Source organism: Sinocyclocheilus rhinocerous, unplaced genomic scaffold (genome assembly GCF_001515625.1).
Source record: "Sinocyclocheilus rhinocerous isolate Xijiao unplaced genomic scaffold, SAMN03320098_v1.1 scaffold708, whole genome shotgun sequence".
Taxonomy (NCBI): domain Eukaryota; kingdom Metazoa; phylum Chordata; class Actinopteri; order Cypriniformes; family Cyprinidae; genus Sinocyclocheilus; species Sinocyclocheilus rhinocerous.
The window spans coordinates 2,122,605-2,143,697 of record NW_015635523.1 but is presented as its reverse complement, the minus strand read 5'-3'; the positions used below and the strand labels follow the sequence as shown (position 1 = coordinate 2,143,697).

General features: G+C 36.2%; 3 protein-coding genes across 3 annotated transcripts; all 3 read right to left on the bottom strand.

Annotated features, from left to right (window-relative positions):
- Nucleotides 1-456: 456 nt before the first annotated feature.
- On the bottom strand, nucleotides 457-3,131 carry LOC107747055 (uncharacterized). The gene is made up of 6 exons (XM_016561469.1): nucleotides 3,041-3,131; nucleotides 2,684-2,732; nucleotides 2,046-2,390; nucleotides 1,671-1,964; nucleotides 1,423-1,512; nucleotides 457-623 (listed from the first exon to the last, which is right to left on the bottom strand). The coding sequence occupies exons 1-6, from the start codon at nucleotides 3,041-3,043 to the stop codon at nucleotides 466-468; spliced, it is 939 nt and encodes a 312-aa protein (XP_016416955.1). The 5' UTR covers nucleotides 3,044-3,131; the 3' UTR covers nucleotides 457-465.
- Nucleotides 3,132-9,234: 6,103 nt separating this feature from the next.
- Nucleotides 9,235-13,442, bottom strand: LOC107747054 (uncharacterized). Its single transcript, XM_016561468.1, has 5 exons — nucleotides 13,335-13,442; nucleotides 12,784-13,107; nucleotides 12,390-12,671; nucleotides 11,320-11,400; nucleotides 9,235-10,104 (listed from the first exon to the last, which is right to left on the bottom strand). Exons 1-5 carry the CDS (start codon nucleotides 13,396-13,398, stop codon nucleotides 9,971-9,973), a joined length of 885 nt encoding a protein of 294 aa, XP_016416954.1. The 5' UTR covers nucleotides 13,399-13,442; the 3' UTR covers nucleotides 9,235-9,970.
- A 1,191-nt stretch (nucleotides 13,443-14,633) lies between these two features.
- On the bottom strand, nucleotides 14,634-16,237 carry LOC107747053 (uncharacterized). Its single transcript, XM_016561467.1, has 4 exons — nucleotides 16,138-16,237; nucleotides 15,589-15,912; nucleotides 15,195-15,476; nucleotides 14,634-15,020 (listed from the first exon to the last, which is right to left on the bottom strand). Exons 1-4 carry the CDS (start codon nucleotides 16,199-16,201, stop codon nucleotides 14,908-14,910), a joined length of 783 nt encoding a protein of 260 aa, XP_016416953.1. The 5' UTR covers nucleotides 16,202-16,237; the 3' UTR covers nucleotides 14,634-14,907.
- Nucleotides 16,238-21,093: the final 4,856 nt, after the last annotated feature.

Genomic DNA, 21,093 nt, shown 5'->3' with positions numbered 1-21,093 from the left:
AGTTGTGTCACTGCCATTCACAAATCCTCTCCTGTGGTCTCATGGGATAGTAAAGTGTCCATCGTATGCACACTTCAGAATATTCTGGAAGTATTAGGTCATCCAGGTACTTTTTGCCTACTCTTTTATGAGTACTGTGAATTCAGACATACATCTTTTGTCACATACTGTTTTTGCCTATATAGTAGGGAAGTATGCGATTTCGGATGCAGCCGTGTCTTAACTAGTTTGACCAATAGCAGTTAGCCAAGAAGTAATCGTGTTACTTTTTTGATTCAAATTCGGCCAATCAACCTTTCTGTAACTGATTTTAAAAAGTTATGACCAGTCTTGAAGAAAAAATTTGTATTACTTATTTTTTAAGACAAGTTTAAGCAGTTCATGCAACTGGCCTCATTACTAACTGTTGTTGTATCAGTGTAGTGAAGAAGATCACACAAATCTGACATTGTGCTCATTCAGTGTTTATTGTTCAAATGATCGGACAGCAGCAGGGCTGCATAGGACTGGATGATGGTCACCCAGTGTTGAGTACAGTATCTCAGACTGCAGGTGATCATGGAGGACAGGCTCAGGTGTGAAACTCACTCCTACATGAGACACAGACTGCTGACGTGCTCTTTCTGGAACAAGATAAGAGCAGATTTATATACACAATGATGAAGGTTGATCACATATGAGATGAAATTAACACCCTATAACAACATCAGTACATATGTGGGCACAATCAGGTTCATATAACACAAAAGTTCTGTCTTGACACTCTAGATCAGTGGTCACCAACCTTTTTAGGCCCAAGATCCCTGACCTCGGCCTTTATGAAAGACAAGATCTACCTATTGAAGAATTGATAGAAAAAGACATCCCAGATTGTACTTCAAATTTGAGGCCTTTTACTTAGTATTTTAATTAATGCGCCGGTCATTGCTGATTCAGAATTCAGATTTCGAAACTTTTCTCAAGACAGTTCCCTTCAGTGATACATTAATATAACCCCAGAAATGTACTGCATTTTTGTACTTATTTTACTGTTATTTTCGGGATCTACTGGGACAGTGATAAAGATCTACCAGTCGATCGCGATCGACGGGTTGGCGACCACTGCTCTAGATGATGCAGGCTATATGGAGAATTGTCATGACAGAACTGAGGTTGTTAAGGTTTACCAGTAAAACCAAGAACTGGTAATAAGCGTGGGAGATTTGTGACTCACTAATTTGCACTAAGGGAAGTTACTTAAATTAAAATGTGATAAAGTTACATATCGCTTGATATCTGATGATATGTCACTTGTATATTACTCAAGACACTTTTAACAGTCTTTTTTTTTTTTTTTAGCAAAAATGGATGTAAAAAGTTTACGTTTCAGAATGACATTTAAATCAGAATAAACAAATCATTAGCATAAACACTGAGACTTACTGTAATGTTTACGTATGACTGGAGTGATCAAAAAGACAGTCAACACCACTGTCAACATGACAAACACTACTGTCACAGTCACAGTTACACCTACGAGACAGAATAATTGCAAAGTCCAAAATTAACTTAAATGATTTTAGCAAATGGCTGCAATATAACAAAGAGTGAAAAATTTAAGGGGGTCTGAATACTTTCCGTACCCACTGTAACACATTGAAATAAGAAATACGTAACAGCTCTAAACTTACCCCCAGTTTCGTAACAGACAGAACTTGATAAATTGGCCACCAGTGGTTTGTTTAAGGACGAGTGGTTTACCCAGCAGGAGTAGATTGTATCATTGAAGGTTTGTGGTGGTATTATAAGGTATGATTGCTGACTAAAGGATCCATTGAATGATTTGTTTGAGTATGAGCTGTTGAGGACGTCTCCGTCTCTGATCCACAACTGTTCAAGTGAATCGTGGTAAAATTCCACAGAGCACAGAATCATGGGAGATCCATCAGGCCTCTTCACACAGGACAGAGACAAGGCGGGATACACTGCAAATAGTGAAAGGATTCATACAAAATTATTATTAAAATAATATTACATATAACATTTTTTATAAAGAAATGATTTACCAATAACTTGAACTCTTTCTACTCCCAGATCCACTTGAGGTGGTTTTGCAGTCCTCCTCACAGTACAGATGTATATGCCGGTATCTTTAATACGGAGATTTAATAGCTCAAATGATATTTCCTCAGCCTCTGGAATCCATATGAATCTGATGTGATCTTTACAACTTTGTTTTTGCCATGAATTCAAATGTATGTATGAACACATGCGTGCATGATTTAATGCTTGTAAATCCACTGTCATGATTTCTGTGTCATCTGTTCGGCTGTAGTTGCATCTGATTTTGGCAGACTCTCCATGATTGACAAATAAAGTTGTAGTGTGATTCATTGCCACATCGCCAAACACTGAAAAACAAAGACAGCAACAACTTGAATTTCTCATGGCAAGCTGCGAATTGCACATTTGGGTTCTCTTTGTACAGGTGCTTCCTGAGGAAGGCACAAAATGTATTTATGAAATATTTTACAACAAGAACTTGACATTTTTATGTTAGAGGAAAGTCTTCATATTGTTCAAAAAGTTAAGATTGAAGCGTATTAGCATTAATGCCTAGAGATAGTGTGCAAATCTGGTTTGACAGTAGAGTTTGAAGCATATTAGCATTAATGTCAAAAAAGATAGAAGACATTTGTATTACCAAAAACGGAAAACAACAGCATCCACCCACAACAGATCAGACTTAAACACTGGGGGGAAAAAAGACACATTAAACAGAAATGTCATTTGAAATATAAAATTTTAATCAAGATCTTATGTATTAAGTAATACGATTCAGTGGTGCATATTTTGTATTGGTTAATTTAACACTGAAATTCAAGAAGCTTTTAGTTTATTAGTTAATTTAATGCACTTTTTTGCATACAGTAATAGCTGCGGTTTTTCTGACATAACGACAAAGCGAAAGAAAGATTAAACGTTTTCAACTTTCAACACATTATATTTACATTATATCTATAATAGCTTTCAGTTATCTTCAGAAGAATCACACACTCACCATCTCTCTTTCCAGGGAAAGCGCTGTGTGTGGCTTCTGCCTCACTGTTTTGCTGAAATGTCTTATGCTGTGAAACTAGGTTGAGGCAATGATTTCCTCTTTAAGTAAACCATCAGTCATTAACAATTGACAGTAATACATCATCTGGATCCCGTCAGATTCCTTGTATATTTCATTATACATTTTAAAAAGAGGAAATTACTAAAAACATTCTAACAATGATGGACTGATTCGATACTAGACAAAAGTTAAAACAAAACAAATAAGAACCAAACAAAATCTTACACCCATGAGAATGATATGTAGAAGTATAAATTATTTTCATTTATTTATTTTAATTTTTGATCCTACAGTTGCATGTTAGCTGGATGTGTGAGAAAAGATTTGCATCACATCTCTATATGTACTTGTCAACCACAAACACTTGGCGGGCAAGATTAGGAAATTTAGTTTCAGGCTTATGACGCACCATGTGTAACCTGTGTAAACAACTAGCATATGCATAGGAAAAAAAGTTTACCAGAGTTTGGTTTGACAGTGGAGTTCACCAGGGCACAGAGATAATGTAGTGTGACATTTTGGTTTGACATTTTATTTATTTAGAAGAAAATACATACATTTAATTTGTAAATAAAACACAATTTTATTATTAGTCCAAAAGCTCCCACACAATGCTTAAACACAATGAAAGCACAGTTACCCCAAAAATACTAATTGTAAGTGCCTTATTGTGGATTCTCAATTATAAACAATACAGAAAATTTGCTTTACAATCATCACACATTGTGTATCAGCAAAACCCACTTTAGCACACTTTCGCCTACATGTTGCCTTTGCAACAACTGCAGGGCCTGTCTGGCATTAAAGCAAAGGTTATGTAAGACGGAGTACTTCGTTTTTATAAAGACAAACTTCTGGCTGTGGTTTAGTGTAGACATTATTACTGAACACTTAGTCTGTTCTCTTTCTGCCTACATAATCAAACAAACCTGTTTAATGTTAGCTTATTTCAGTTGTTAAGTAACTCCTACATTTTGGTGGCAACTAATGAGGCTTTCACAATGGCAGTTTAGTTCAAAACAGAACACGGTTTGCATGAAAAACTAGTGACGTGAAAGCTGTCACGCACACCCAGGTGTGCACCATGATACCAAAGTAGAGACGACCTGTAGGAGGTGGTCAGCTCAGCAAGTCGAATCACTTGTTCAGGAAGAAAAGCAACATAATGATGTCATTAGTTCAACAAAACAACTGTGGAGGATGAGAGTGATGAATATTTCATAGAAGATCTAAGGTGCCGGGAACAAACACACTTGGATTAGGACAGCAGCAAATGTGCCCGTTGTGAATTGTTTGACGAATGTCCAACTAAAACATTCAAGATTTTTGTTTATTTTAAATTTTTTTATATATATTTTTGAATGTTCCACAAACAATGTGTAAATAGTGTTTTTGAACTCAAGTTTTGAGAAAGTTATTAAAGAGCAGATAACTTTAAAGGAAAATACTATTAAAAGTTACTGGAAAAAATGTTTGTTCACAGCTTTGAAAGAACCTTGCCAGAACATTAGCCAGATATCTGAGAACATTTCCAGTTAGCTGGACTTACACAGTTTTGTTTTTAGGTGTTGTTCTGAAAATATAAAATGTCTTCTTTAAGATTTTGACATCATGGTGAAAGAAAGCAGAAATAGACAAGGAAGGATACTGATGTATTTAGACGGAGAGGTGTTTGAAGGAAACAGTCATTATTTCCACCAAATTCTTGACTTCTTTTTTTAACTGCTGAACTATTTCTTAAATTGCATTATTCTAAAACGCATTCATGAAGTAAGACTCTACAAGGTAATTGTTAACTAAAGTTAACACATATGATTTTCGTCAGGCAGGGAAGTAATGATTTTTTGATTGGATTGTACCAGTATAACAGATGTACAGTGTAGTAATGCTCTGAAACAAATGGATATACCCAATGTCCTGTAGACCTCATTTGCTGCCTCCACCAAAACCTCTCTTATAGATCAACATCTTTATGCTCTGATTGGGCAACTGCACTTAAAGCAATGAAGTGGTCTGGTTATTTTAACCACACCATGTGGGAGGTTGTAAAGATATGTCGAAGCAGGTGATGCATCAAAGCTTGATGTAGGTCATTGGTAAACATGCAAAGGCAGTACATGTAAAATAAATAAAGGTTTAATTACTTATGACCTCTACTGCCTGGGTTGCATACCTTTTTGCTGCACTTCATAAGGCTGTCATAAGAAGTTCTTTGAAAGCTATTTCCACATGATCATTTACATAGGGGCTATATATGAAGCTATAGCTACACTGTTTTTTAACAGAAACATGATATTCAGAGAGCTCGATTATGAGTGCGATGTGGCTTGATTTCCGTTAACACAGAACGCATTTTTGCATTTAAAAATGCAAGAGGGAGGGCAGATGAATGGGGGGAGGGTGAAATGCAGCATATCAAAGTTTTTTAAAAGTTGATCTTCAGTTTGGCTAATTTAAACACTTTGTTTTTAGAACACTGTGTCATGCATGCAACCCTGCAGAAGTCTCAAGCGAGAAGTCTAATGCATGTTTACATAGAAATGCAACAGAAAAGCAGCATAGTGTAATGCAAAAACACGTTCTGTGTAAAATGGCCACTTGTAAAATTGTGCCAGGGTACTGAATGATTAAGATACACATTGATTTGAAAAACTATTATTGTAAACGTCTTCAGTCAGTGTTTCTTGGCTGCACGGGACTGGATGATGGTCACAAGTTGAATACAGTGTCTCAGACTGCAGGTGATCATGGAGTACTGGCTCAGATGTGACACTCACTACAGCAAACATTGGGTGCATCTCATTCAGCTCCCTAATTCATTAATTAGGGCACTGATCAAGCAGTTGGCCACTTCAGTGGGTTTTCAGTCGCAAAATCCTTCCAGTGCACCAATGCACGGTAAACCCAGGGAGTATCGATGCTCACTATGCTCTATACTGAGAATTATGACACGTGATAGATGATTTGACACATAGGCCTATGCACACATCACTAGACAGGTAGTGAACACATCTAGTTACATTTGTAATTCATATTCGGCTGAAATGTTGTAAGGATATGTAACAATGTGTTTATAAAACATTTAAAAAATATATTGAAAAAGGTAGGTTGTGCCTGTTGCTGATTAATACCAGCGGTGATGTACAATGTTGTACACTGACAGTATGTCCAAATATGAGCCAGGGTCCATACCAGTGCCTCGATATGTGTGCACAACATAGGCCTACTGATTGACAAGCTATAGGGTGCTCCGTTGCTGATTGACACACACCCACAGACTAGTGAAGTGCTCTTACCGGAAGAGCAGATACACAAAGTGATGAAGGTTGATCACATACGAGATGAAATTAACCCCCTATTACTACTTGAAAGAAATAACAACAGGGCTTCAGACAAAAAAAATGGCATCAAATTATTTTTTTTAAGTGCAACAGAATATGTGTTTTATTTATTTTATTCTTTTAACACTATAACATTTCAATCATACTGTCATGTGCTTATGTCCCCCTTCCTTTTACAGCATCAGCATTTTAATTGATCTTGTAAATGTCCTGGGAACTAAGGTTCACTTAAAGTGAGAACTAAACATTTTCCGACTTTAGAACTGTATAAAGTTACAAAGAATTGTTTATTACAGAGAATCTGTGTAACTAGTTGTGGATACTATGTTTATTACACAGTATCCATAACTATGTCAGCATCACTTAGCCATTGAGTGCAGTTTGGGCTCCTCTTCAATGCATCCTATAAATGTTGTCATATGTCTTGCAAACATCCAGTCTGTTTTTTATTAGTAACATGCAATTTTATAGGAAGTGTTGAATTTTATAACAGGTTAAGTAAAAATATCAATATGCAATATAGCGCATATATATCTATCATAATGCCCCTCTTTATAGTTATTTAGCTGACTGATGAGTTTATTAGGGACGCCGATGGTTATTCTGAGGTAGATATTGTTTACAAGCTTTACACGTTTTCTGCAGTTTGGACAACAGAATGAGTGATTACATGAGACATTTCAGGAATTTGTACTGTAGGTAATTTCTACTGTATCTTGTAATATAACCTTTGGTGTCCATTCATGTTTATTTCGTGCTACAGTATATGAGTAGGCCCATGTCCCGCTTGAGCTGAGGCGCTAAAACGATCGCAAATTCGTTATGAATTTGGCAGAATTTTAAAGCTGATACTTTGTTTATTTAAAGGTAACAGCGCACAAAGCTTATTGCGATTATTTATTGCGATTATCTCAAGCTGCCAACTGGAGCCATGCTTTTAGCTGGTGTGGGTGTGCTGTCAACGCTGGTGTTCGGCAGAGGTGCGAGGACTAAGGTCTTTTTTTCACTAAACCCCCCCCAACTAAAACTTTGATGCACATCGTCTCAGTTTATTACGTCAACATAGCAACAGAAGTGTTCGCAAAACCAGCAGGAAAAAAAGGAATTACATGCAAATTTTAAGTCACAACATAGTCGGAAGTGCCGATGTCAGCAAAAAATTCACTAGCAAATTAATATTTTTTTGGTGGCAAATGCGACCATTTTAGGCACAGCCATGGAGCCCTGTAACATCTGTTAATTTGATTCACGTTCATAGACAACTGTCAATTTTTTGTTCGTAGACAAGGTCATTAAGGTTTACCAATAAAATTCTTGGTAATAAGCATTCCAGTATTCAGTTACAGAATCAGAATGACATTTTAAATAGAAATAAAAAAATAAGATGCTTAATATAGAGACAGAGTTCATACCTGAGACTTAATGTTACATTTGCCTACAGGACTACAAAAATCATCAAAAAGACTGTCAAAACCGCAGAGATAACAAATGCCACTGCCAGAGCCTCAATTAAATCTACAAAACAGAATTATTGCAAAAGCCTGTTATAAACCACATTATAGGCTATTTCTTACAGATATGTCATTATATCATACAGTATACAATGCATTTAAACAAGAAAAACTTACCCCCTTTCTCATAGCAGACAGAGCTTGATAAATTGCCCACCAGTGGTTTGTTTAGGGATGAATGATTTACCCAGCAGGAGTAGATTGTATCATTGAAGGTTTGTGGTGGCAGTATAAGGTATGATTGATAACTGAAGAATCCATTGAATGATTTGTTTGAGTATGTGCTGTTGAGGACGTCTCAGAGCACAGAGCACAGAATCATGGGAGATCCATCAGGCCTCTTCACACAGGACAGAGACAAGGCGGGACGCACTGTGAACGGTGGAAGGATTAATACACAAATGCAATATTACTTACATCATTCAGATCTATCTATCTATCTGTAATGTGTTTTTTTTCCTGATTATAAAGAAGTGATTTACCAATAACTTGAACTCTTTGAACTCCCAGCTCCACTTGAGGTGGTTTTACAATCCTCCTCACAGTACAGGCGTATGTGCCGGTATCTTTCATTTGAAGATTTAAGAGCTCGAATATTATTTCCTTAGTTTCTGGAATATATATTAATCTGCTGTGATCTTCACAATTTTGTTTGTTCCATGTATTCCCATGTAATAAATATGAACACATGCGTGTATGATTTAATGTTTGCAGAACTGCTGTCATGCTTTCTGTGTCATATTATTCATAAATGTATCTTTTTTTCTTTTTTTTTACTGAAAGCTGAAGACAGAAGTATCCACCAACAACAGATCAAAGAAAAACACTGAGGAAACACTGAGGTGAGTTAATGAAGACAGAATTTATGTTTTTGGTTGAACTATCCCTTTCGGTACTTTTTAAAATAGAGTGATATGAATAACTACTGTTTTAATATAACAACTAAAGCAAAGGATGCTTTCAAGTTGCATCATATTCATATTTATCTATAATTGTTTTCAAATATTTGTATGAAACATACACTCACCATCTCTCTGTCCATGAAAAGTATTGTGCGTTGCATCCTCCTCATGTGCTTTGCTTAAGTGTCTCATGCTGTGAAATGGGTTAAGGTGGTGATTTCCTCTTTAAGTAAAGCATTGGTTATGAACATATCTGAATCCCATCAAATACCTTTTTGTATTTATTATACATTGTACAAAGAGGAAATTAATAGAAACATTCTAATAAATGACTGACTCATACATACTGTACATACAAACATTGAATAAAATAAATAAGAACACAATCTAAATTTCCATTTAGACCAAATTAGAAAAAAATCGTTTCAGATTTGTGAGGCACCCATGTACTAAAAGGAGCAAAGTTTGTAAATATATACTGTACATTTTCACTAAATAAACCATAGGCATGTACTCACAATAGAAGATAACTTTGCCCCAACTATGGCCATTATTAAGTGATATAGTGATTTTTGCATTTTTCATTGCAACCCAAAGTTGACCAGAGGACAGATGTGAATAAGTGTGAAATAATTTTCTGCAGTTTGGTTTGACAGCAGAGAGGCTTTGACACAAAAGACATACAATGTGTGATTTATTTACAAGTAATGAAATATTACAGTATAATTGGCCCCATACAAAAAAGAAAATTCATACAACAAAAAGTGCAAAGAGAAATTTTAATAATGCCTTTGCATTGTATGAAAGAAAACGGATATGAGATCCTTGCTCATTATCATAATTTAATTCAGTTTAATTTAGAAGACATAATAGTTTAGTGCACCTACAGTGCTTAAACACAACGAAAACAGTTACTGATTGTTTAAAGTGCCTGCTTACAGTGTTTGAAGTCAGTGAAGGCATTGTAAACAATACAGAAAGCTTTTGCTTCACATTCGCAGTGCACCATCAAATATCTTAGCTAAACCACTTAACACACTTTTGCCTACATCATACTGCCTTCGTAAAAACTGGGCCGATCTGGCTTTAAAGCAAAGGTTATATAAGCAGCAGCAGTTAGTTCTCATAAATACACTCTTCTGGCTGTGGTTTATCATTGGACTGTGTGTTCTGACGGGCCATGGCGAAACTGAAGTTCTCATAGACTTTATTGCTGAACACTATAGATCCATTTTCGTCTTGCTTTCTGCCTACAAAATTAAACAGACACCAAGTTAGACAGACAAAAAAACAGACAAATACAAAGAACACAAAACAGAAGCACAACATAGTTCCTTTTCACAAATAAAAAAATGTTAGGTTAATTTAACATATTAATATAATTGAAAATCTAAAGTTAATCTACTGAAATAATGCATCGGCTGTAAATGCATATAAAAATACCTGTTCTATCTCTTTTTAAACAGTGTAGACATATCTTTTTTATGATAATGTTAGTGTTACTGCAGTAACTTGCTGGTTGGCTGGTCTCATCTGGTTTAAGCTGATCTCCCAGCCTGGTCAAGCTTGTTTTCAGCTGGTTTAATCTGGTTGGTCAACAGCCCAACCAACTAAAGAAGTGGTCAAAGCCCCTCTAAAACGAGCCTGCAAACCAGCTATGACCAGTCCTGAAGACCAGCTAAACCTGCCAACCAGCTGAGGCCGGTTTCAGTTGAGAACGAATAGACGTTTGCTTTTGTCACCATCTAGTGGAGGTCTATAAAAATAATTTTCCAATATCGACTGGTAGGCCTCCGTATATTGCCTTTATATAAAGTTTTGAGGGATCCGTGAGGACTATAAATACATCAGTAGACAAATTTACTGTACCTGTTTACCTTCCCTATGTAACTGGCTACTAAAGGTATTGTTTTCTGTTTTTGTTAAACTGTGGTAACTTGGTGTTAGCCATATTCCCTAATGAAAATAAGATATAAATCCAGCCAGCTTGTTGTTCTTAACTGGATTAAACAGGTCTCCCAGTCTCTTCAAGCTGGTTTTCACCTGTCCTGCTGGGTGGTTTTAGAGGGGTTTTGTCAGCTGGTCAGGCTGGGAGACGAGGAAGACTAGATCGGCTAGGACTAGTAATCTGTCCTACCATCTTTTAGCTGTTTTGGTTCACCATATGCTACAAACAGACATGCAATGTTTTTAATTTGAGATATTTTCCTGAAAATATAAAAATGCTGTGCGTAAGATTTTGACGTCACGGTGACAGAAAGCAGAAATAGACATAGAGAAGGATGCAAATTCTTGCCTTCTTTTTTTAACTGTCAAACTATTTCTAAACTTGCATTATTATGAAACGTATGACAGAAAAAAACTTTCGTCATATGCAGTTTCCTATTTTTATCAGTCACAGTTATTTAATGTTATTTAATCTGAGTTATAATAACTGTTAAATAATCAAACATAATCATACTCACATTTGCAAATAACAATGGTAAGGATGATGCAGAGGATGAGGCCTGCAGCAGCACTGCATGAGATGGTCAACAGCTGGACAACTGTAATGGTCATAAACGGGGTACGATCAGATCATGAACATCAGACAGATGAATGTTTGACAGACAAAAGGAAAACAGCAACAATCTCAACTGATCGGACCAAGCAGTCTGCTAGAGAGCATCACAGTGACTTTCCTAATGGAACTCAGAATGCTATTTCTAATTTGTACTAAAATTAATGTTTGCTTTGTATTTTTTAGTTTTTACTAATAACAATACAGATTGCTTGACAGAACTGCTTAAGAAATTCAGAAACATTTTAAAAAGTTGTTATTAAGTATTTGGAGGTACATAGGCGTACACACATATCCTTCACATATGATCCTTCACATCACATATGTGACCCTGGACCACAAAACCGGTCATAAGTAGCATGGGTATATTTGTAGCAATAACCAACAATACATTGTATGGGTCAAAATGATCAATTTTTCTTTTATGCCAAAAATCATTAGGATATTAAGTAAAGATCATGTTCCATGAAGATATTTTGTAAATTTCCTACCGTAAATATATCAAAACGTAATTTTTGATTAGTAATATGCATTGCTAAGAACTTCATTTGGACAACTTTAAAGGCGATTTTCTCAATATTTTGATTTTTTTTGCACCCTCAGATTCCAGATTTTCAAATAGTTGTATCTCGGTCAAATATTGTCCTATCCTAACAAACCATACATCAATGGAAAGCTTATTTATTCTGATGTATAAACCTCAATTTCACAAAAAATTGACCCTTATGACTGGTTTTGTGGTCCAGGGTCACATATGTATTTTAGTCTGGTTAAATTCGAAGCCCGTTATTTAAACATACTGTTCTATATTTCTAACATTTAAACAAGTATGTGTGTGATTTTTTTCTACTAGCAGTTTGGCACACTGAAAGCAATTTAGATTAGTGTAAATTTGCTGAATTGTTACGGATAGTGGTTTATTACATGAAATATTACGCTCTAGTTTGTCCCTGTTAAAGTGATAAAATGACCCACCTTTGTCAGAATCACTCTGTGAGGGCAGGCGTATACTTCTTTGAGTTTGGGTGTCTGAGTAGCTGGCGTAACAGGTGATTGTGTCTCCGTCACTCCAGTCAGGTTTACACAGACGCAGCTCACTGTTCGTGGCATAAGATTTGAATGGATGAAGTGAACTTTGACCCTCTCGGCTCCAGGTGAAGTTCACCAGCTCAGTCGTCAGACCCTCCATAGAGCAGAGCAGATGGATACAGGTGACATTACTGCTGTTCAGTTTCTGCACAGACAGATGTGGACGAACTGCAGCGGAGAGAAATGTTATGATGTTTAGATGCTTATTACTGACATCTAGGCTAGATGGTCTACAAGAAGTAAACAATTAAAAACATAATAATTTATGAATGACACTCACCTTCAACTTGGAGTGTCACATTTGTGGTATTGTCTAATGTTGGTGGTGGTATTAATCTTGATGTTTTACAGCTGTAATGACCAGAGTCACTGGGCTGAACATTTTCTATACTTAGTGTAAAAGACTTTCTGTTGATTTTGAAACGAGGAAAGCAGTCTCCAGTGCGAGATCCAGTAATGTTATTAATATTCCATTGACAAATAGTTGTGCTGTTTGTACTATGTTTTGTCCACTCTACAGAAACTTGTACACTGTCAATAGGGGGTGAGTGGCAGGGAAGATAGACAATTTCTCCTTCAATTGCTCTGAAATCATTCACTGCATCTGTGGTTTGAGACACATTTCAGTGTAGCTGACAACAGAATGTTGCCTTCAATAATACAGTACATATATCACATCCACTGTGAAAGAGATCACAGAAAATGTACCACATATAAGATGTATTTTTTAAACTTATCACTGGGATCCTTGTTATTAGTCAAAAAATGATGTAGTATAAGTCACAACTGAGAAATTAGGCTTTGCTTTAAAACAGAACTGAAGTCTCTTACCTGTATGCGTGAGATAAATGAAAGTTAAAAATAAAAGACAGTTTGTAATCCACTTTAAAAACATGTCGATGCGCCCAGAGTGTGTGGAACTTCTGCACACGAACACACTCTTGAGTGATGAACTTCCTGGCCATGTGCCCTCCTACAATCTAGATCACAAGTCAAAAAAAACAAAAAAACAATCCTACTTCCGTTGGTCAAACAGTCAGAGATTCACTTTGTTACAAATTGTGCTTGTTTAAAATGAACATTACCTTCACCATCATTGCTCGCCTCCATTCTGAATGACTGTGTTTATAGACGTGATCTATTTCTGTGAACAGAATGTCTTTTATCTTGAATTAAATCTTTCTAACTCATTTTCTTTGTTGATGTATATTTGATGGCATAGAGGAAAAGGAAATAAAGAGTACTGGTAACATTTTTAAAAATGCATTTTATTTTGAAACATGGAGGGATGTAAGAACATGGAGTCTGTTTTCTGTTTTTCAGAGGTTCTTCTTTCCACGTAAAAGCATTCTTGAAAGGGAGACCACAGAATTTCACAATCCTCCTACTAGTACAGACAGAAGCGTCATGGTCTTAATGTTTTGAGGGGGCACCAGGGACAGTCTAGCACTGCAATTTTGGTTTAGTATGCGAGGGAACCAGGGGTGTAATAAACTAAAAGTGAACTGAACTTGACAGCCAATGATCACCATGTATTTTCGTTGTATAGGGGAAAACAAAACAGATTTCACATCCGGTCTGACAGGGCATCACAGTATGGTAAGGGAAATAACATTTCCGTCTCACGCTTGAGGTATTCGGCCAATCATAACGCACTGGATAGCTGGCCAATCACAGCACACCTCGCTTTTTCAGACCGATGAGCTTTGTAAAAATCGACGCGTTTCAGAAAGGCGGGGCATAGAGGAGAAACAATAATGTACAGTATGTGGAAAATAATGTTTTTTTAACCTTAAACTGCATAAACACATTTCATTACACCAAATAATGTTCTTTTTAGCAGCATCATATGACCCCTTTAATGTTTTACAAAGAAAGTAAGTCTTACGGATTTGCAACATTACCATGGTGAGGAAATTATGACAATTTTCATTTTTGGGAACTATCCCTTTAAATGAGGCAGGACACCATATTTAGAGCACCAAGTCATATGACACCTTCAGCTTTCATTTTAATAAAAAAGCTTGGTTTTATGCATTTGTTGGACAAGAAAATTCTTTGTATATAGATGCTTATTTAGAAGTAATACTGAGTACATAAAACAGAAATATTTTGATTTTAACAGCACAGTCAAGGAAAATTTGCTTACATTAAAGTTCTAGGGAAAAAAAAAACAAAAAAAAAACAGCCATGTCTAAGAAAGCGTAATCCAAAGCATCATAAAAAAGTATAATTTAAAAAAAATATTACAGCGTGTTTACTCTTCTACAGCTTTCATGCTGATGGTCCAGGGCAGCAGGTCAGACTCTGCAGGATGACACAAGTCTTTTACAGACACTAAATTTAGTTCACATTCAAATCAAATTAAAACTGGACTAGATATTCTAACCAAATCACACGCACATCAGTTGGAGGTCTTATGTTTGGACACGCAGAACAGTATCCAGATGAAAACAATGCAGATGATGAAGAAGCTGAAAATGGCCATGCAAACAACTGGAAAGTTCTGTTCGAGTTCTGGAAAAATAGATCTCAGGTTAGTTGATTTTTAAAAATTTTTTTTATTTAATTAATAAATAATTGTAATTAATTTCCTTGGAAAGTTTAAAGGCCATTGAACAGCATTGCTGAACTGGTACACTTTACTCTAGTTTGTCCTGGTTAAAGTAATAGGTAGTTAAAATGACCCACCTTTGTCAGAATCTTTCTGTGAAGTGAGTTGTATACTTCTTTGAGTTTGTGTGCTTGAGTAGCTGGCGTAACAGGTGATTGTGTCTCCGTCACTCCAGTCAGGTTTACACAGACGCAGCTCACTGTTCGTGGCATAAGATTTGAATGGATGAAGTGAACTTTGACCCTCTCGGCTCCAGGTGAAGTTCACCAGCTCAGTCGTCAGACCCTCCATAGAGCAGAGCAGATGGATACAGGTGACATTACTGCTGTTCAGTTTCTGCAGAGACAGATGTGGACGAACTGCAGCGGAGAGAAATGTTATGATGTTTAGATGCTTATTACTGACATCTAGGCTAGATGGTCTACAAGAAGTAAACAATTAAAAACATAATAATTTATGAATGACACTCACCTTCAACTTGGAGTGTCACATTTGTGGTATTCTCTAATATTGGTGGTGGTATTAATCTTGATGTTTTACAGCTGTAATGACCAGAGTCACTGGGCTGAACATTTTCTATACTTAGTGTAAAAGACTTTCTGTTGAATTTGAAACGAGGAACGCAGTCTCCAGTGTGAGATCCAGTAATGTTATTAATATTCCATTGACAAATAGTTGTGCTGCTTGTACTATGTTTTGTCCACTCTACAGAAACTTGTACTCTGTCAATAGGGGGTGAGTGGCAGGGAAGATAGACAGTTTCTCCTTCAGTTGCTCTGAAATCATTCTCTGCATCTGTGGATTGAGACACATTTCAGTGTAGCTGACAACAGAATGTTGCCTTCAATAATACAGTACATATATCACATCCACTGTGAAAGAGATCACAGAAAATGTACCACATATAAGATGTATTTTTTTAACTTATCACTGGGATCCTTGTTATTAGTCAAAAAATGATGTAGTATGTCACAACTAAGAAATTGGGCTTTGCTTTAAAACAGAACTGAAGTCTCTTACCTGTATGCGTGAGATAAATTAAAGTTAAAAATAAAAGACAGTTTGTAATCCACTTTAAAAACATGTCGATGCGCTCAGAGTGTGTGGAACTTCTGCACACGAACACACTCTTGAGTGATGAACTTCCTGGCCATGTGCAATCCTACTTCCGTTGGTCAAACAGTCAGAGATTCACTTTGATACAAATTGTGCTTGTTTAAAATGAACATTACCTTCACCATCATTGCTCGCCTCCATTCTGAATGACTGTGTTTATAGACGTGATCTATTTCTGTGAACAGAATGTCTTTTATCTTGAATTAAATCTTTCTAACTCATTTTCTTTGTTGATGTATATTTGATGGCATAGAGGAAAAGGAAATAAAGAGTACTGGTAACATTTTTAAAAATGCATTTTATTTTGAAACATGGAGGGATGTAAGAACATGGAGTCTGTTTTCTGTTTTTCAGAGGTTCTTCTTTCCACGTAAAAGCATTCTTGAAAGGGAGACCACAGAATTTCACAATCCTCCTACTAGTACAGACAGAAGCGTCATGGTCTTAATGTTTTGAGGGGGCACCAGGGACAGTCTAGCGCTGCAATTTTGGTTTAGTATGCGAGGGAACCAGGGGTGTAAAAAACTAAAAGTGATCACCATGTATTTCCGTTGTATAGGGGAAAACAAAACAGATTTCACATTTTGATAACTTTTATAAATGTCATAGATAAAACTTTGTTATCACTGTGATAATTACCACTACATCCAATTATATACTTTTGAAAACCTAAGCCAATACTGTCACTGTATTCTGTGGTCCATTGTGTGTCTTATAATGATGGATTTAAAACCGTTGCTTTGCAGAACTGAAAGGGTAAAATGCACCTTATCTTCATGTTTTGTGATTTAGAGGCTCTTCTCTGTGGCCTGTGAGACAGAGTTCTGTGTTCATGCTGCTGTACTGAAGGACACGACTGGGTCAAGCTAAAGATGCTGACATTTAAATGGATACATGATAAAAATCTCAATAAATGCAACTCTTCTGTAGTCTGACAAATTAATATATTGTTTAAAAAATACAAATTACGCTCCCAAACACTTGCCTGCAAAAACTCTTCTGTTCTGTAAAACGACAATATACTTTATTGTACAACTACATATTTTGTCAAAATAGTAATGAAATTGCAGCACTAAAGTATTATTATCTACAATAATCATATAATGTAATTATTAACTGTAAAAAATATTTAGTTTTTTCATGAAGGAAGCATTTTAAAAAAGGATCTCCTGAGGGTGATTAATACAAATAATGTTCTTTTTAGCAGCATCATATGACCCCTTTAATGTTTTACAAAGAAAGTAAGTCTTACAGATTTGCAACATTACCATGGTGAGGAAATGATGACAATTTTCATTTTTGGGAACTATCCCTTTAAATGAGGCAGGACACCATATTTAGAGCACCAAGTCATATGACACCTTCAGCTTTCATTTTAATAAAAAAGCTTGGTTTTATGCATTTGTTGGACAAGAAAATTATTTGTATATAGATGCTTATTTAGAAGTAATACCGAGTACATAAAACAGAAATATTTTGATTTTAACAGCACAGTCAAGGAATATTTGCTTACATTAAAGTTCTAGGGAAAAAAAAACAAAAAAAAAAACAGCCATGTCTAAGAAAGCGTAATCCAAAGCATCATAAAAAAGTATAATTTAAAAAAAATATTACAGCGTGTTTACTCTTCTACAGCTTTCATGCTGATGGTCCAGGGCAGCAGGTCAGACTCTGCAGGATGACACAAGTCTTTTACAGACACTAAATTTAGTTCACATTCAAATCAAATTAAAACTGGACTAGATATTCTAACCAAATCACACGCACATCAGTTGGAGGTCTTATGTTTGGACACGCAGAACAGTATCCAGATGAAAACAATGCAGATGATGAAGAAGCTGAAAATGGCCATGCAAACAACTGGAAAGTTCTGTTCGAGTTCTGGATCTCAGGTTAGTTGATTTATTTTTATTTATTTTTTTATAATTAATAAATAATTGTCATTGCTAGTTTTATCAAAAATTAAATCACACCATCATCATTGAAAATATTATTCTTTGATTGAATTAATATTTCAAATAATAATAATTTTTAATGAATAAAATATAACTATGAATGATTTTAATGGCAAGTTAAAAAATGAAACAAAATGCATCAAAATTAAAAATGTAAAGAAAATAAATAAAAATAAACCCCCCATGTCTATCAGTGACTTTCATGAACTGAACGCAAGACTGCAGGCACACATATTCATATGTATGTTACTTTAATAGGTGTTTAAAGAATAACATTTGCGTCAACAGACAGTGTTATGACAAGACTCAGTGAGAAGGGCAATGGCAAAGGGGTCCCTCTCTACGCAGGGGATCAGTAAGGCAAGGCTGCATCAACAACTGGGCTGTAACAATCAGATCCATACATTGCATCATACAGTACTAGTGACAATAATCAGATCAAGCACACAAGTATAAACTCCTTAGAGGAATCAAGAACAGGATCTCGGGTAAGCTTTTAAAAAGACGGCACCACAACTGCATCTAAAGCCATGAACGTACATTGTTGTACAGAGCAGAGAAAATCCTCATCGTTGACAGGGTGCATATTCAAGGTTATTAAGACTCGGAACGAGTTGAGAAGGTGAAACGGAGAAAGGTTTGGCAACTGATATCCGTGATTGCTGCTATTGCATGATTCGGGTCTAAATGCGTAAAAGTGAAAGATATTTGATGTCAGATATAATGGTGGCAGTTTCACTGCACACTTCGGAGGTCAGGGTTTGTGTCTCGAGGATGACTGGAAGTTTTTACAAATTATTCACGTAAGGAAGCAGCTTAGAATTCCTCCATATAAAGCCACCGCATACAGATTGACTGGATTGGAATTAGAAAAATACAAGTACAAAATCCATTACATTCAAGAGACAATCTAGCACAAAAGGGTAATATCATAATCTTTATAGCTAATATAGGAATTTCTGTTTCATAGAGGCATTTTGCTAAGAGGCATCTTCTAAATAGAAAAAAGAGGGGTGAACTTCATGACGGGGCATCATGGGATGGGATCAGATTCTAAAGATGCATCATGCGGGGGATGTTCAAATAAGCCATGTTATCATTCAATGCATTATAATTCTCGCTAGCAATGACAATTTGTTAAAATACACATATTTCCCCCTCTGGATATGCAGGGGTCACGATAAAGAATGACAATCATGAGGGGACACTGGCGAGATGGGATCAAACTTTTAATTCACACACAAATTTGATTCCTGCACCCTTTATGCAGCCTCATGTCGTTCTAATTCAGTATGACTAACTTTCTTGCGTAAAACAAAAAATGGAGACATTTTGAAGAATGTCCATGCTGCATTTTTCCATACACCAAAAAGCACAATAAAAGTATGCAGTACTGACCTAAATTTCTCTTTTCTCCACACAAAACTATTTTATGGCTTCAGAAGACTTGAGTTGGAGTCATATGAAACACTTTTATGGTGTTTTTGTCATTTTTACATTGTGAAAAGTGCAGCATGAACATTCGTCTAAACATCTTTTTTTGCATGTTCCGTGAAATCATGCAAATACTGGAACATGAGGATGACCACATGATGACAGAATTGTAATTTTTGGGTGAACTGTCCCTTTAAGAACGTGATGTTGTTTTGGTATGGGTTTAAGGTGCAAATATTGTCTTTCTAAAATAGGTATTAAAAAGGTGCCAACATTTTGCACACCACTCTCACTGCAGGTTACTTCAGAGGAAAAACCATCAGAAAAGATTAGAAGAATTAGTTGTGCTGATAAAATACATTTGAAACCTGAAGACGGATCCGCTGGCTAAGCTCAGCGGAATAAAGCCTGGCTCTCTGCATCATGAAATTTCCCTTACAGACTTTTCTTTGGCAAATGTCTGAGAGAATGACGCGTGTATAACGCGTCTCCTGGTCGCCGGGAAGAACTTCAATTGCGTCTGAGGCACATTACGCGCCAGGGAAGACGACTTACGGTAACTTCTTGTGAACGACAAACATTTGGGACCCGGATGAGTCACGTCTTTCATGATCAACAATCCTTTGAGGAAACATAATTTTAAGCTGCGATCACATTAGCGATATTTCAGCGAAATTTACTGTCAATTTCGTAGAAATGTACGAAGCAGTATTCACACAGAAACCATTTTTAAACCAAGCGAATTTGCAGTGAATTTGTTTAGGGAACGTCTTCGCTTTCATGCAAAACTCTAGATTGTACGGATTCCTATTTAAATGACGAGTTTGCTTGCGAAATTTCGCTGAGGTAAATGTGACCGCATTTTTAGTCAGGGTGGACAAAGTTGAACTTTTCGCAAGGATTTTCCGTAAAAATTAAACATGGCGCCCACTCTAACTAATGCTGAAGAAGGGATCATTTACGATTAGATGCAATTCAAATTGTCCATAATGACAATCAACTGATTCAAAACAGCTGAGCAGGAGGTTTAGTATCTTATTATTCATAATTCTACAATACTATAACTTTTAACGTTTCATAAGCGGGGCCATACAGGTGATTTATAAAATTTGCTTAATAAAATCACACTTATAAAAGTGATTAGGACCTGATTTTTCAGGTAAACATCAACAGTATGTCTCACGACTGCCTCAGGCACAATTACAGCCTACAAGCTTTCTATTACTTAAAATACACTGAGGTTTAAACCCTTGGCTTGGAATAAATGCGTCTATTGTATAAATAACAGGAAAGGGGAATATTCGGACACAGATCTCGCGCCCCACCACGCACACCAGACATAGGCCACATGCAGCAATGCGGTTGTCTCGCACGTGCACGTCCACAAGCAGGAACTAACTAATCGTCTAGAGGCGGTGCATTCTTTATCAGTGCTTGTTGGCTTAACAGGTAATCATAGGTATATATATAT